This window comes from Hetaerina americana, unplaced genomic scaffold (genome assembly GCF_022747635.1).
Source record: "Hetaerina americana unplaced genomic scaffold, ioHetAmer1.1.p SCAF_31, whole genome shotgun sequence".
In the NCBI taxonomy this organism is placed as follows: Eukaryota; Metazoa; Arthropoda; class Insecta; order Odonata; family Calopterygidae; genus Hetaerina; species Hetaerina americana.
The window spans coordinates 3,225,675-3,242,132 of record NW_027286886.1 but is presented as its reverse complement, the minus strand read 5'-3'; the positions used below and the strand labels follow the sequence as shown (position 1 = coordinate 3,242,132).

Sequence of the window (16,458 nt, the reverse complement as noted above, 5' to 3'; positions counted from 1 at the left end):
AAGATACATTTTCATTGAGGGATCTAGTTATTGAATTTCATTAACACAGAAAAATTTAAAAGCGAGGCGAAAGAGTCCAATTAGCACTCCAGCGGGCTAGGGCCCAATTGGCCGCAATCGAATGTGACTCGGCGACCAACCTACTAAATGATGAACAAAACAAGAGATGGAGGGTGAGTTCACGGCACTTAGCAAGGCCTGCCGTTCAGTGGTGATGAAGCATTCTCGACATCAGAGAACGCTCAGAATTTGAAGGGGCCACGGTACGAGACCAATCCTGACACTTCCCCGGCCAATATACAAAGAGCCTTCCATGAGGAAAGTACTGCCATCGCAATCGTAACTGATTTCTAACTTCTCTTTACGGCAGTATCGAATTAGAGGCGGAACTTCACCCGAATGCACTCACACGCATATATATTTCGAAAGAAACTAATCTTTTTTATCGGAGAAACCCTAATAGAAATTAACCTTTATAGCCAGATGATGGTATCGTAACTACATCGAAACTTAGGCTTTATAACAATAAACACCTGCACCGGGGATTTCTAAAATTCCCAATTTACCAAGTTTACTTGATTAAGTGCTAGGTGCTGAAAAATTAAAAAGTTCCCGTATAGGCGAAATATTAAAAGAATATTTCAATAAAAACAATCAGAGTATTGATATTGAAATGAAATAATTGACTTTGTAATTCCAAACACTTTATTTAAAAAAAAACACGACCCAGGTTTCGACGTTGAACGTCATCATCAGGTGGTCCTCATAGAAGCACGCTGGCTATATATACCTTCTGATCGAGGGAGGGGGGTTGGTCAGAGAGGGAGGTTGGAGGGGTTAAAAGGTTACAATGTAGCTGGGAAGAAAAGAGAATTACATTTTTGACTTAGAAGAGTGGTAGGTCTAGGAGTGGGGAGTGGGAGGGATACAAAATTTCGTTGGCAAGGTCATCTTTCCAACGGACACATTTCAAAATTTCTAACTGCTCCAAAGCATCGAAACTTTTTCTTCCAAATGAATAATTTTTGTCACAAAGTCACTGTTGTGGTCACTTTCTATGAGGTGCTTTGCAAAGAGGGATGTTATGTTCTTATTGTTTACACATGTTTGGTGTTCTTTAATTCTCTCTTTAAATTTCCGTCCTGTTTGCCCAATATACTTTGTGATACATTCTGAGCACTTAACTCATACACTCCACTCCTCTCGTTTTTGGGGACTTTGTCTTTAGTGTGAGAAATTAGGTTCTTAAGTCATGAACCACTGTAAAAGGCACATTTAATTTTTTCTTTAGGAAAACTTTTAATTACTTTTACTACTACTATTCTCCGCAATTTACTACTATTCACCGCAATTTGGCAGTAGGATCTTTCAATTGTTCGGGGTTGTAAATGTGGCTTAAGGCTATTTTTGTAAGTTTATTCCGGTAAAGTTTATTAATTAGATCTTCTGAATAAACATAGTTTACTGCTAACATTTTAATTATATTAAGCTCCTTATTTACATTGAATTTTGACGTAGGGATAGCGGTTAAACGGTGGATCATGCATGAAATGCCGAAAGCTTTTGGGTGAAGCAATGCCTTGAAGAGGAATTAATTAATTGGTCTATATACATTTATTTCCTATAAATGGAATACTGTAACCCGTCTTTGTCTCTAGAAATGGATAGGTCGAGGAAATTCAGGGAACCTTTTTCCTCTTTTTCACACGTGAATTGTACATTAGAATTGATAGAATTCAGATGTGCTAGAAACTGATCTAGTTGCCTATCAGAACCTGTCCACACACAGAAGACATCGTCTACATATCTTAGCCAACAAAATACATTATTAATGAGAGGGTAAGCTGAGGAGAACAAAACTTTTTCAAAATTGTCCATATAGATATCGGCCAGGAGTGGGGCCAAGGGCGAGTCCATGGCTAAACCATTGGGTTGTTGGAAATATGTACCATTAAAAATGAAATAATTTTGGGAAACACACGTCTTAAGTAATACAAAGAGTTCACTAATAACTGGCACTGGGATGGATTTCCGGATGAGGATGTCTTCGGCAAGGTTCACCGCTTCCATGGGTGGCACGTTGGTGAAAAGGTTGCGTACATCGAAGGAAACAAGCATGCACTTTTTCGGGATGACCTTTTTCATAAGTTTGTTGATAAGGTCCAAGGAATTCACTACACCATATTCCGTGGAAATTTTTTTTTTCAGAACATTGATGTTCTGCCTTTATAGAACACGTAAAGATTATTTTCTCCGATGCCTTTATAAGTTAATGTTATAGCCATTTAGAAATGCTTCGAATTTTTCCAATGAATACTATTACGACATGTAAGACATCAAATACTAATGGCATTGAGTGGGACCGAAGTGCATCACGGGTGCAAAAGGACCCTTTTATTTATTAACGTCGAGATTCATTTTATTCTATTCCGAGACGAGGCATCAACGTAGTGCTTGGGGCTACCCTGAGGGTCTAAGAGCCGCTCCGAAAAACAATGAACTACTAACCGATGCATTGCCTGTTTTTTACCTTTACCATTTGACTACGCGACTAATGATTATGATCTTATCTTGGGTTCCTGACCTTCTCCCGAAGACAAAATCTTTTCAACCCATGAAGCCTCCCCATCTCATTACAAAAAATGCTTCGTGTCTATATTTTTCAGCTAGCTATCCATTTACTTTGCCGCGTTTTCGATTTCAAAACAATTTTTAAAGTGATTTTTTAATCCCAAAAATGCCCAACCCATGCCATTCTGCCAAAGTTACGCCCGCAACTATTAGCCATTTTACGAATTTTTGGAATCATTTAATATCCAATTTTACAAATGGGTTTCAAATGCTCATGGTGTATTATTCCTTTCCCAAAAACGTCCACGTATAATTCCATGAAAACGTTTCGCTCAAAACCACCCAAGGCTCTTTTATAAGAGTCTACGTCCTGTACCCATCCATTAGCACTGACTGTGCTATAGTTTCGTTCGTAGATTTTTTCTTTTGAGATTGTACGCTATCAGTGCCTCGGAAATGCTAAAATGGCATTTTTATACTAGCCGGAGTGCTCCACATTCATCATACAAAACATGAAGAAAATTGAATGGCTATCGAGAGCTTTTGTAAACAACGCAAATAGTACAGTTAGGAATCACCAAGCCTCGAGCATTATTATTACTCACAATTACTCCCAGAACAAAAATTAAATGCGAAAAAATCAAAATAATTGCACGGCTTTTCAATAATTATTTCATAATTTTTATCCGCATTCATCCACTTCAATGGAATTAGCCTTAGCTGCAACCGAAATTGTTTGAGATAATCCAACTAAAATCCTTTCGATGGGTTCGCGTACATTTAACACGCAAAATGTACGGAATGTCAGCACAAAGCGAGTGTTAATTACCGAAACCTTGTTCTTTATTATTTAGCTTAAAACAGAAGTTTATCTTCCCACTTATCATCGTTTATGAAGTCAGCCAAGACGCTAATGAGTTGGCGTGTATAGCTCTCCAATGAAACCTTGGGCAATCCCTTTCGACCAAGCCATTGTTATAGAGCAACGAAGCAAGCGATAAGAAATGTAAAATGAAAATGCTGAAATTGCACAAGCAACCCAATGCTTCTCTTTTTATTTCAGAGGCGACCTTCAATGACTAAAAGTCATAGCGTATAGGATAACGGAACAGCCTATTTTTATTGTTATTCGTAAGCTTTATCAGACACAACCACAACGAATTCTTACTACGAGTAAAAGGGCCTCTTTATTCCTTTGAAATGAAATACTATCTCTGAGGGTACTGAAAGAATTACTTAACTCCGTTTCTTGAAAATCTCCTTGATTTAAAGAACCCAATGATTTCAGTTATTAGGCAATCACAAATGATCATAAAAGCAGGAATCCGCGACTTCATAAAACTTACTTCTGACCACCCAAGGGCTAAATGACCAAAGTGAATTGAAATTACAACTTTTGATTAGTAATATTCTGATGAGGAGTTCAAAATGCTATATATCTCATTTGGAACATACAGTCTAAAAAAACTAAGCCCTACAACTGGCACCAAGGCAGTTAAGTAACCGTTATGCTCGTTTATCCAAGTCATTTTTTTTGCATTATCGGTTCCAAAGAAGCGTTGCCCGTTTCGCCCTGCGGGTCGATTAACAATGCCCACTCCAAGCTTGGAGGAAACTGGTTTAAGAAGTTATGATGCATTGAGAATTCTTTGCTGATCCCAACAAATCGTGCTTCGAATCTTATAATCAACACACTACAGCGCTGAAACAACCACAAAATAATGGACTAATTGCATGTAACTTTTGAATTCATGATGAATCACGGCATGGTACCTTCCGAGAACCGTACGATTCGTCTTCAAGTCAAATGCCCCTTAAGTGCGAAGCGGAAAGATCAACTTTTTAAGATAAGACCCTTGACTCTTTCCTCCGCAAAACAGGTCATACGCAACAAGGCTCCCCAAAGTTTCAGAGCATAACCAAGTCAAATGATCAAAAGTTTGTGTTGTTCTCTCTTCACCCACACAGTCTCCCATCGCGCGTAGAGCGAAAAAATTATACGTTTCTCCCTTTGCGGTTACGCTCTCTTCCGCAGCAAACCCTTCACTGTCTCCCATCTGGTCGTCAGAGTCAGGAAGCAACGAAAGTTGGAAAGTCATTTTTCTAACTAAATCCTGGCCACTGATGTGACGCTAGCGCACTTTCCCCTGGCAGTTAAGATCTCTATATAGAAGATTCCACGGAATTCAGGCTTTGAAAATGAGGAAGCTCTCATGAAAAATATCGACCGTCCCCGATGAAGGAGCATAGAGCCCAATCGTTTTCCAAGGCATCGACTTTTCACTTGCTTTTACCATGGGACAGCATATTTTTACCTAACGTTCATACGACTTCAGCCTGAGGACCTAAACGAGTACAGAGGCCTCGTGGCGAAGCCTAAGAATGATATCATATCTTATGTTGGGCACTTTTACCGTAATAATTAAGGGATTCGCGACATCAGAATTTAATTCAAGAGGAAAAGTGATGACTCTAAAGAGTGATTTAATGCAAAAAATGTAAAACGAAAATTATTGCTCTCCCCGATGCTGCTTATCTAATTATTGTTCTATGAAGAGTAATTGTTCCAGCACTCTCCGCATCATGTATCCGTAATCTCATTGTCGTCTCCAGGTGGAAGAAGGGACGGGGTTCACAGCGAATTTCGTCCCAAAATAAGATCCTAAAATTTGGGGGTGGAAAAAAGGTGGAGTTAAACCTCTGGAGTGAGCATGCCTTTTTCCCAGGAGAATATCAACGAAGTAGTGATCTATATTCCACATCAACAGAAACAAGAGGAACGTGTGCCATTAACTTTAACTGAAGCGCAGTTAATTTGCCCAAAGAATGGAAAAGAGTGAGAGCGTGAATTAAAATCCATGTTTAAACAATATCAACAATAACTTGTCTAAAGGATTACTCGATAAAGGTAGCCCAAATGTTAACACTATGCTGCAACAAATTAATTATTTTTTGGAATATAGCAGTATTTTTAATTTTAAAATCGAGACACTTTATTCAAATGATCTTCGAAATCCATGTAGGTAGTCACTATTAATTTTAGCATTCGTTAAGCACTTTGCAGACAGACACTGCATTTAAGAAATTACATGAAAAAATATTTCACGCTAGTCTAAAGAAAACAAGACTCGATAAAATCGCAAATATGACATCTACCATGAACCTCTCGGGTCGAAATTACAGCTTTAGTGAAATTTTAAATCATCTGTTAACTCTTGCGAGCATTGAGCAATCCTTAGAAACTCTAGATAAAAATTAATTGTACCTTAACTCAAACCACAAAATCGAGCAAATCATCAGAATTCAAACCGCGAGGTGATTTGAAAGTAGGATTTTTAAACGTTCCGCGGTTACAAAACCCTGCCAGGAGTACCGCGGGGAAACAAGAAGAAAACAATGAATAAAGATCGTAGCGATCACAAACCAAGCAATACAGGAGATTAAAGCAAATTTCAGTTTTTCAAACAAGTTCATATACCGGCTAGAAAAAGGTTAGCGTCTTAAAAATAAGTGATTATTATGCATGGTACTTACTCAAAACAACACCATTCGCTTTGTGGTTTTCATTGTTGCTCCTCATGATGAGCAAGACTTATATCATTAGCAGACGATTACCAAAAGTGTATGCTTAGCGAAGCACTTTATATTTTGTGTTCAAAAAGTCACACTCTCTTCGTCATTACACTTTCCTTTGCACTACATTTTCCATGCCGTTGAGGGTTCCTTGGCCGAAAATCCGCAGCAGAAATGTAAACATGTGAATAGAAGTAAAAACATGTTTTAAATCTACCCTTGACACTGTCCCACTCTGCACAAGTTTTGTGAAGAGAGTGAAAACAGGATTTTTTTAGGATATCACACGAAATCCCCTGATTTAGACGTACAAATGTCACTTCTCAAACAAAGTGAACGCAGAAGAAGCAACAAGTTTGTTTTCCCGCCCGCGCTCGTCCTGCGATCTCGTTTAATTTAAGAACATCCTGTCGCAGAAGACTCAACTCTAAGATATATGCAGTTCAATTAAAGATGCACAATCCCAAAGAAACGTCAACAAAGTTCGCGGGTGCACTGAGGATGGTGACCGTTTACATACCACCTCCACGGGGAAACAAGAACAGACTGAACCCCGCCCCTCTCGCGCTCACATAAAAAGCAGGTGTGAGCTTTCACTGAGGGCCACCAGAGTGCAGGATTTGCTGAGTGGCTCCTCTGTCAGAAGTGGCGGAAGAATAAATTCGTTTATCACGACCGAACTACACTCACGGCAGTAAAGTTTTCGTAGAGTAATGAAATAAATTCTTCCATTAGTTAGGGATTCTAGTTTTAATTTGATTTCTCTCTTTTTGGCAAGAAGATACGACCATTTCAGTTGGAAAAGACTCTTCTGGAGAGGAATAAAAGATCTCTTACATAAAGAATATGGAAGCAACTTGCTTGAAAAAATATGCACCTCGATATGTGATTTAGAATAGTTTAATTTTGATATATAATGAACAACGAACTGCATATCAAGCTTGCATATGCAAATTAAAATACATGTCCACTTTGAGTTTCAGAAAACTTTTAAACAATTTAAGCCTTTGGTAAAAATTCCAAATCAGCGGCATCGAGAAACTATGTTAGCATAGGATTAGTTCTAAATAATTTTGGAATAATGTATTCTAAGAGATCCAAAACCTGCTTAGTTACTGGGGCGGAAAATATAATGTATTGGCAATCAAATGATTGCTCATTAAATGTTTTGCATTCATTGTGTTCTATATTAATTAAAGTATAGATTTATACAAGTGAATTGATATTATTACCTCGGTTTTCTATTGTTTTATCACGAAAGTGGTCCTAAAGGAGACTTAAATTGAAACTTGTATGGAGTACATTCACCAAAAAGCTTTGATTAATACTTCCAATACTGCTGGAGGGAGTAATATGCTTTTGTATCATCAGCTGGGAACAATTACGCTTTCAAGGTCCCGTTTTTCGCTAATTCCCCTATTTTCTCTGATGAAGAGCATGTCTTCCGCTAGGAATTTGATTTATTTTATTTCAGAAACTGAATATTAAGCCAAGCCGCCAACTTATCTTTTCAAATAAAATGAGATGCCTGGCAAGTAATTCAAGAGTAACACAAAAGAGGCGTGGATATTGCAACATGTAAATATTGTCGCGCTCTTGTGGACAAATTGTGAAACATTTAAAAATAGAAACAATGGATTCGGTGTAGGCGATAAAAGTAAATACCAGCTGGGGCAATGGAGCAAATGTATCTTTTGCCATTACTCGATAGTAGTGACTTTAGACTTGTTGTTCCGTGACTTCTAATCATTTGAAAGTGTGTTTGAACGTCTAACTTTCCGCTATGATGTATTCATCTTTAATGACAAAGTTGACGTTATCTCGAAGGTCAGTAGGATACCGATGCGGTAGAGGTGTTATTTACGGAAGTATACCAATATTCGTTTATGTTAGCCGGAGCTTGCAATAAGAAGAGATAATTCAACTATATAGCCAAGTTTGAAGCTCACTGATGCCAGCAGATTTCAGAAAAGCATCAGTATTCGTAACTTTTTAGGCAGTACACATCGGTGTACAACGAATACCGCTCTATATTTGCACCGTCGTCGGTAATCAAATAGAATTTTTTAAAGTAAATATATATTCAGGTTATACTGGTGCTATAAGATGAACGATTTTGATTATGACGTTTTTGAGGATGCGGAGGAACTCTCCCCTATGTACGATGAATCTTATTCAAGTGCCAATCTTTGGTATGATGACGAAGATGCAGAAGAGGTTGTAAGTGTTGGAGAACTATGGGAAATGTGTATAGAGCCAACTATGAGGGATGGTTTTGTGCACATAGGAAAGCTACTAATGTGGTGTTTCCTGTTTCGAGCATCGACACAGTTAGGTAAGACCTTTTTCTGTCTTTTAGCCTTTAAACTAATCCCTTGATTGTGTTCTTTTTTTATTTAATTATCCTTATCCGCATGGGAAAAATGCGCAGTTAAATATGCATTTTATGTCGTGCCCCTAAAATCATTTTCATTCATCTTGGTTAACTGCAACAAATAGAAAGATGATAATGAGGTGATGCATTTGAAAATCATTTGATTTATCATGATTTTAAGGATGCCCAAATGGCTGTTAAGTTTTTCCCTGTACGTATTGTAATAAAGTTAACAGTTGATTGCGAAGAAGAAAAATAAGAGGGCTGCAATTCTTCAGACTTCGAAATCGTAAGCCAAAATGCTATAGTCGATTGATGTGTTGGAGATCAATTTCGCCGTGAAACACTTGTGCCCATGATTTTTATTTTTACATTGCCGGCTTCAAGTACATTGGAAATAGCCTAGAGCTGATTGAATAAAATCCTTATCCTATACAGACCCAAGAGTTGTTCTTATTGTTCAGAGAAATTAGTTTGGCGCTGATCAGGGCAAAAAAAAGAATCCACTCGGCTAAATGTCAAAGTCATATGTATTGTACGCGCTAAATAATTCGGTGAAACCTTAAATATGACTCAGGATACCGTTAAAATTCAACATTTTATCACAACCAATTTTGACCGTCTATCCTAATTGAAGAAGGTAGTGCATTTGAACGTTTTAAAATCTAGTTACCCTATCTCCATAATTTTGATTGTCAGTTATAAATATCAAATTAAAAATTCAAATTTAGGAAAACTTGTTTTTTATTGTCATGGAATTATTAATTCCTATGGTGATGTGAAACAATCCATGAAAATTTGTTTATTATGGTCCCTTACAAATTGAGGGAGTTCTCTGCTGTCTATCAAAGAAAGAACAAAAACTCTTCAACATATTCGGGTGAACTCTGGTCTAAGTAGATGCAATTAAGATACCATAAGTCTATAGTATATAATATGATTTAAGATCTCCCTTTTCCTATCACATGAAATCTCAGGTCAATGCATGCAATTATATTCATGTGTAATTTCTTTTTGAAAATTAATTGGTTTTCTGAGGATGAGGAATAAATATTGTTATTTTTCATCTTTAGTGAATTAGCATGACAACTTCTCTAAGTACAGGTCATTTTGTCTTTATAGTACAGGTTCCTCCACTGGTGTGCCATGCAGTGTCTGCTGGATCAGGCCTACTTATTTTACACCACTTCTTCAAATTCACCATGAGTTATATTATTGGATTCATGGTGGTTGCCTACATAATACTGTTACTTATCTCCCATTTGCTCAAAAAATATAGAGGCCCTATCATGGGAACTATTTGTATAGTCTTCCTTGTTATTTGGTAAGTTAACAGCTTAATCTTTTAACTTAGGTGTACTCCAAATTATTCATTTTAATCAGTTTTATAGGTACAATTGATAAAATAACTGCCATGAGAAAAATATTAATGGTGTCTAATTTTAACTGAGCTGTATAATTTTGCTCAAATTGCAAAAAATCATTCATAGTTTAACATTATCTCTTGTGTAGTATTTGTAAGCCATATTTAATGTTGTTTCAATTACATTTATTGAGCAAACGTTTTTGAATGCATACTGTGAAGAGTTTTACTTTTTATTTCAGTGAGTTATTTTTTGTCAAGAGAGCTGATTGGCACAAAATCCGTGGTGCCCAAATGCTAGTGGCCATGAAAGTTATATCTGTTGCATTTGATACTGATATAGGAACCTTACAAAGTCTTCCGTCACTTGTAGAGTTCTCTGGATATGTGCTTTGTGTTGGAACATGCGTGTTTGGCCCATGGGTTCCATATAGGGATTATATTGCTATTTACAACAAGCCCCTATGGGTGAGTATTGAAATTTGAGTTGTAATGTTCAGGCTGATTTTCCTTATGAAAATAGTGTCATGAGTCAAAAACCAATAATGCATGAGAAAGTGTCATGTGCAAATGCATGCCTGTATTGTGCAGGCACGTGCCATGAAAAATTTTCTGTGGATTCCATGATGGTGAAGCATTTAAATTAATGGATGTTTTCTGTGGTCAATGGGACTCCCTGTCTCTCAAACACCTCATGTATCCCAAGGTTGGGCAAACGGGTGGCGGAGAACCTGGGCTTACTCTTGAGTAGGTCTATTAGGGATTCACTGCTCAAGTATGATAGATGTGGAACATTTGGCAAAAATTGGGAATAATTTTGTTTCATTGAACAGGTGTGGGAAAAATATAATAATGATTTAAAAAAATAAAAATCAGTGTAACTTAAAAATTTGTTTTTATTCACTTTTCATCATGAAGTTCCATCAAGTTGTGCCAAAATCCATAGAATTCATAATTATTGTGCTGTGTAAGTCACCTCTTTCCTCAGCATCATTATATAAGTTCAGTCCATTTAGAAATCATTATTAAATATTCAATGAAAATGAACAAAAATAATTACTTTATCAACACTGGGAAGCTCATATAGGGCTCCTCTACTGCATGCCTTCCAGATTTCAAATTATTATTTCCACATGCTTTACACTTAAAATTGTTACTGCAGTTGTGTTATCTGTTTATGTTGCGAAGTTCCCATTCCATTATTTTTTCTGCTTTAATGATTTAAAGTATCTTTTCTATGAAAAATTAGAGTGTAGCTATTTCATACAAGATAGTCTTGTGGAATTCTAATGGTATCATTTGCCATTTCAGAATTATCAGTGGGTCTGGAGAATTGTGAGTAGCATCATATTAGCCCTGTTATTTTTAAGTATATCAACATGCTGGATGCAGTGGTTGATACCTGATGAATCATGGAGGTAAATGCATCTTCAGTTTGGTCTTGTAGTACTTCACTAATTTCTGAGTAAATGTTTAATGTGTCTTCTTTCCAGGTGGTGGGTCGCATATCGTGATGCGTTATCTTTTCGATCAAGTCATTACTTTGTGTCATTTTTATCAGAAGCCTCAGCTGTGACGTCAGGCTTTGGTCATCATGATATTACCCTTTGGACTCTTACCGTAGCAAGGCCACAATATATAGAAATGCCACGGTCATTAGTTCAAGTTGTTGTATTTTGGAACATGCCAATGCACCATTGGCTGAAGACTTGTAAGCATACCCAAATTAATTATTCTTTTATCTAAAATTGTATATATGTTTTGGTAGTCAGTTATGATGAAATCATGCAAACTTTGAATATAAAAATAGATATGCAGTGAATATTTGAATTGCAAATATCTCGTAAGTTACCATTGCTTAGTGAGCAAGAATGTTTTGACAAATCTAGAAAACTAAATCCAATTGTACTTTATAAAGTTATCTGTATAAATAGTAATTATGTTTATTATTTGTAATTAATGTGAATCACAATGATTTGTGAGGATTACTCTGTCCATTTCATCTGAGAACCTCATATGTGTTTCTCTTGCATTCGGTGTCATATCTCTATCATATTTTGCCATAGTATAAAGAGAAATTGCTTAGAATTACCCCCAACTTTTGTATTCTTTTTATTCTAGATATATTCCGAACAACAAAATCCTTTGGCAGTTTTCCAGCTATTTTGTCAACATATGCTGTAAGTTCATTACTTCATGGATTGAATTTCCAGCTTGCGGCTGTCCTTCTTTCCCTAGGGGCATATACATACACAGAGTATGTTTTAAGGCAGAAATTAGCATCTGTTTTTGGAGCTTGTATTCAGGTGCGTCCTTGTCGCAAAGACTGTTCTCATCGAAGCAAAGATAAACAGTTTCTTGTTGTCCTTGCTAACATTGGCTTTGGGATCTTAGCAATGTTTCACCTCTCCTATCTGGGTGTTATGTTTGATGTATCATCAAAGCTTCAGGATGAAGGATATAACTATATGCATACTATATCGAAATGGTCAACACTGAACTATGCAAGTCATTGGGTTGCTTTGTTTACCTATATCTTTTACCTTCTTGTTTAAATCCTCTTGTACATATTGTAATAACAAGAGTGAATTTTGAGTGTATTATGTTTCTGTAATTTATTGTCTAATATTCCATATATGTTTGTGATTTTTGAGATGTTTCCTAGCCATTTGTAAGATGAAATTTTTAGGATAACTGCAACTTGTAAATATGGGTATCATTGAATGTAGTGATCAACTAGAATGAAGTTGATTGCTGTATATCATGTTATATAACTCAATGGCATCTTATTAGCTCAAGAATTAATGTTAAGTCCTTTATAAACTATGCGTCAAAACTCCACTTTCATGAACCAGGAATCACCATCACAATGATTTGACATTTATATTGCATCTTGTGGCTTTTCTTTTGTAATAATCTTATAATTCTAAGTATTAGATGAATGTGTAAAAAGTTTAATCAAGACTTTGGCATCATTCAACAAAATTTGACCTTGGATTTTTCCGATAGTTAATTCATAAAAGTACTAAACTTTTATCTAATGATATATGATTTTTCTTTCCCAAAATATTCTACTCATGAAAATATTTTATTTCCATGGCAAAGTAATAACTTATATTTTATTGTACATATATGTTTCATAGAAATAATATTAGCATTCCTCCTACAACATTTTACTGAGACTTTATTGATCACCATCTTACAATCGGTGTCAAATACTAAAAATATTTATAACTTGCACAATTTTCAAGTGAGAGGCTTGGTTGGAAAGCACCCATCGAAAATTAATGGTAGAATGCATGTGGAGCCATTATTGATATTAAATAATTTTCATAGCTCTTCAGTTTACATTGGACCCATGGACATTTGATGTATATGCAGCAGTTACTACATCTGTGTTCCCAAGATTGGTTTCAGCACACATTTTTACAAATGGTTTGGTACATTCTAGTATTGGCATCTGAAAATGAATTAATAGCCTATGATATAAGCTTGTCCTTCAACTTCATGGCCATCCTTTTCCTAAGCTTTAAAATGGCATTTGTGGATGTTAGCTACTTATTCAGTAAACTCACAGTCTTCACTAAAAACTGGAAGCTTGTATACCTTGCCCAGTATCATTGTCATAGCATGGAACTTTTGTACGCTCTCTGAAACAGTGACCATCATTCTCATCTAACCTGATCTGCATTCAAAATGGGGATCAGGCTGTTTTTCTGCAGCTGTGGCTGATCAGCTGTGTTGGCCTCCACCCTGGCTTCTCATGCCTTTGGCCACAGGTTCATACTACATGAATGCAGGGTATTTGTTGGCATTGCAATCCACAAACAGATGCTGTGTTGGAGCATGGGCCATAGAGCACCCACCATTCATCAGACAAGATATTAAGCCTCAGTGCCCCTTGTGCCTTTAGTTAAGAGTGAGTGCATTCCAATGCCAGGTTGCTCACTTCACCCATCCTCCTCCTTGTCATAATAGTATAACACGTACTCAATAGTACAAAAGATCTCTGCCAATGGAGTGCCCCTCACCATAACTGGTACCACTGACAGCATGGGAATTGGATTGGTGCTGTGGCCAGTTTGCAGGCTTTCTTTTTCTGTGGGAATAGGCTCAAGTACTGGAGCTAGCATACCTTTTGGTTGTACTTCCAATCCCTAATTGTGTGCCATGAGGAGAGCATTTCAAGTGCAGTACTCCGTCCATTGGATGAGAGATTGAACTGTTGGCTCTTTGGCACCTTTCTTAAAGAATGGACTGTTGCAGGTGCCAAATTTCTCTCCGCCCTTCCTTCAGTCGTAAAAATGTTGGCAAATCTCAAATGGCCCCTATCCGTAATGTTCCAAATGGTCTCAGCATTTGATCACCCTCGATAATTAAAAATGGAAAATTAAATACAGGATATTACCTTACATTAAGTAAACACAGACCATATTTTTGCTCCTCTTTATTTTTGTTTCCCTAGGAGCAATCAGTATTGAAGTTATCCATGGTGTAGGAAAGTTTGGGTGACTAATGGTACTTGATTGATAGTGAGTTCAGCTGGCATACAAAGAAACTAGTGATAATTGACAATAGGAGTTTTTAGTCGAGCCAACTTAAAGAAACACGGATGTAGAAACTGTGCTGTGAGTCTGCATGTAACATGTGTAACATAAAGCTGATCCACATTTAGTGTAGATTTTTATTGTTTTATCATTGAAACCAAATCCATGTCTCGCTAAGTTGGGCTTAATGCAGTCACTCTGGAGAGCAGAAGTTACGTTAGAGGCCACTTTTGACTAAGGAGAAATTTTTAAAAATTTAATTAATGCAAGGTGTACTCTCTTAGGTAAAAAGAGCACTAAATTGATATTGATGCACTGATTATTCTTCAATTCAAGTTTATAAAATACTATCTGGAAAGCATTTGACCTCCCATGTTTATGACCTATTGAGGAATATATATACAAGATTTAAGATCAAAACACCAGTTCCTAATTTTTGTATTCACTGTAAATGTTTTCACAGTGACACAAATATATAACTTGTTGTCATCTAAGTTAGTTGTGCTCCAACGAGTTGTGGATACTAAGTTTTCAAACATTTTTTAATGCCACAAAATGAGAGTGGCTCAGCAGTGTCTGGTAGGTCATTTTGTATTTGCAGAAAATAAAGCAGATTGTTGATGAATTCCATGTTTCTTTTGCTTTGATTTCTTCAGGGGTGAAATTTTTCATTGAATTGCGTAAATGTATTTCTTTTAATCTCAGTAAACATAATCTTTTCTGGTAGTAACGGAGTGCCTTTTTTTGAAATTTTATGATTGATGACTAACTTAATCTTAAACAGTGTTCTTGTGGTTACACAAAGGAGTATTTCACGAAAACAAGCAAGTAATTGTAACAGATGACTTGTCATGAAAAGGAAAGCCTTGAAAATACATATATTTTTTAATGAATTGGCCCTAAATATTCGATGCAACAATTAATATGAGATCACAAGTGTGGAATTTTTGGATTTAATAAATAATAAGCATTCGTTCAGTCTAAGACCTATTGACATCTGTAGTTGTTGACGTAAACTTTGAAAAAAATAATAAAAATTTTAGATTATTATTTTCAATTTTGTATTTTAATGCCTACCCCAAGATTCCACTCTTCCCCATTGAGTCTCAGCATATTTTTGGGAGTCACTGATGTTAATTCCGGACTGCAGCCCTTAAATCTATCTTCAGTAAAGGCATTACAAAGCCTAAATAGTTCTTATATCAGTTCTTTAGTTGAAATAGTTTTTCACAATTTTACAAAGCAGCTTATGGTAAAAAATATTTCTCGTCTCTGTTTTCAATGCTCCTATTTTATTTTGCTATGTTTTCAGCACTCTTATTATGGCTAATCCATAAATGAATATCAGATTAAGCTTTCATGCATTGATTATATTGCAGATATAAATCGTGAAATTTAACAGATTTTACTTGGCAAGTGTATTGCAGCTATCAAAATACCTAGGTTTTTAAAGTACAGAAAACAGAATGAAGAGTGTTTTTTCTAACTATGCATCAAATCGAATCAGTGTTATGATGATTGTCACATTGAGATAGGTGTTCTTGTAATTGAGTAATGAAGCTGCAAAAGCATCACTCCTAATATCCTAATGGCTTAAGTTCATGCGCTGGTCTGAGGGTGTGTGTTATTGTGACATGAAGTGATTTACTGTAGTTCCTTCCTGCCTTGATTGTGAGGAAAATTTTATCCTGGAGTCAAAATTATATTGATTTTTTCCTTTTTATGTCATTCAAATATTTTACTTTTGTTATAAATAAATAAAAATAGTTTACCAATTAGGTTAACAAGCTCAATGAATAAGAATTTATTCAAGTGGAGCACAAGGATTACCTGACAATAATTTGAGAGATAGTTATGCGTGATGCCCTAGTTATGAACATTGGTTTTATAAACATTCCTCCTCATGAGCAAATTAATTTTTGAATGCTTCAAAACTAGAAGGATCTATACATGATGCTCGTGATTTAACAGAGCATTTGAATTTCAAATGGCATGTTTACTAGGATAAGTAAATATCAGCATGTTACCTG

General features: G+C 36.1%; 1 protein-coding gene and 1 long non-coding RNA gene across 2 annotated transcripts in view; one reads left to right on the top strand and one right to left on the bottom strand.

Moving 5' to 3' along the window:
• Nucleotides 1-6,374, bottom strand: part of LOC139691275 (uncharacterized) — a 201,301-nt gene extending 194,927 nt beyond the window's left edge. Inside the window, exon 1 of the long non-coding RNA XR_011701581.1 lies at nt 6,106-6,374. This is a non-coding gene — a long non-coding RNA (uncharacterized lncRNA). The remainder of the gene's footprint in view (nt 1-6,105) is intronic.
• Nucleotides 6,375-7,799: 1,425 nt separating this feature from the next.
• On the top strand, nt 7,800-16,000 carry por (Protein-serine O-palmitoleoyltransferase por). Its single transcript, XM_071589023.1, has 6 exons — nt 7,800-8,479; nt 9,641-9,842; nt 10,124-10,349; nt 11,193-11,299; nt 11,375-11,592; nt 12,003-16,000. Exons 1-6 carry the CDS (start codon nt 8,251-8,253, stop codon nt 12,434-12,436), a joined length of 1,416 nt encoding a protein of 471 aa, XP_071445124.1. The 5' UTR covers nt 7,800-8,250; the 3' UTR covers nt 12,437-16,000.
• The last annotated feature ends 458 nt before the right edge of the window (nt 16,001-16,458 follow it).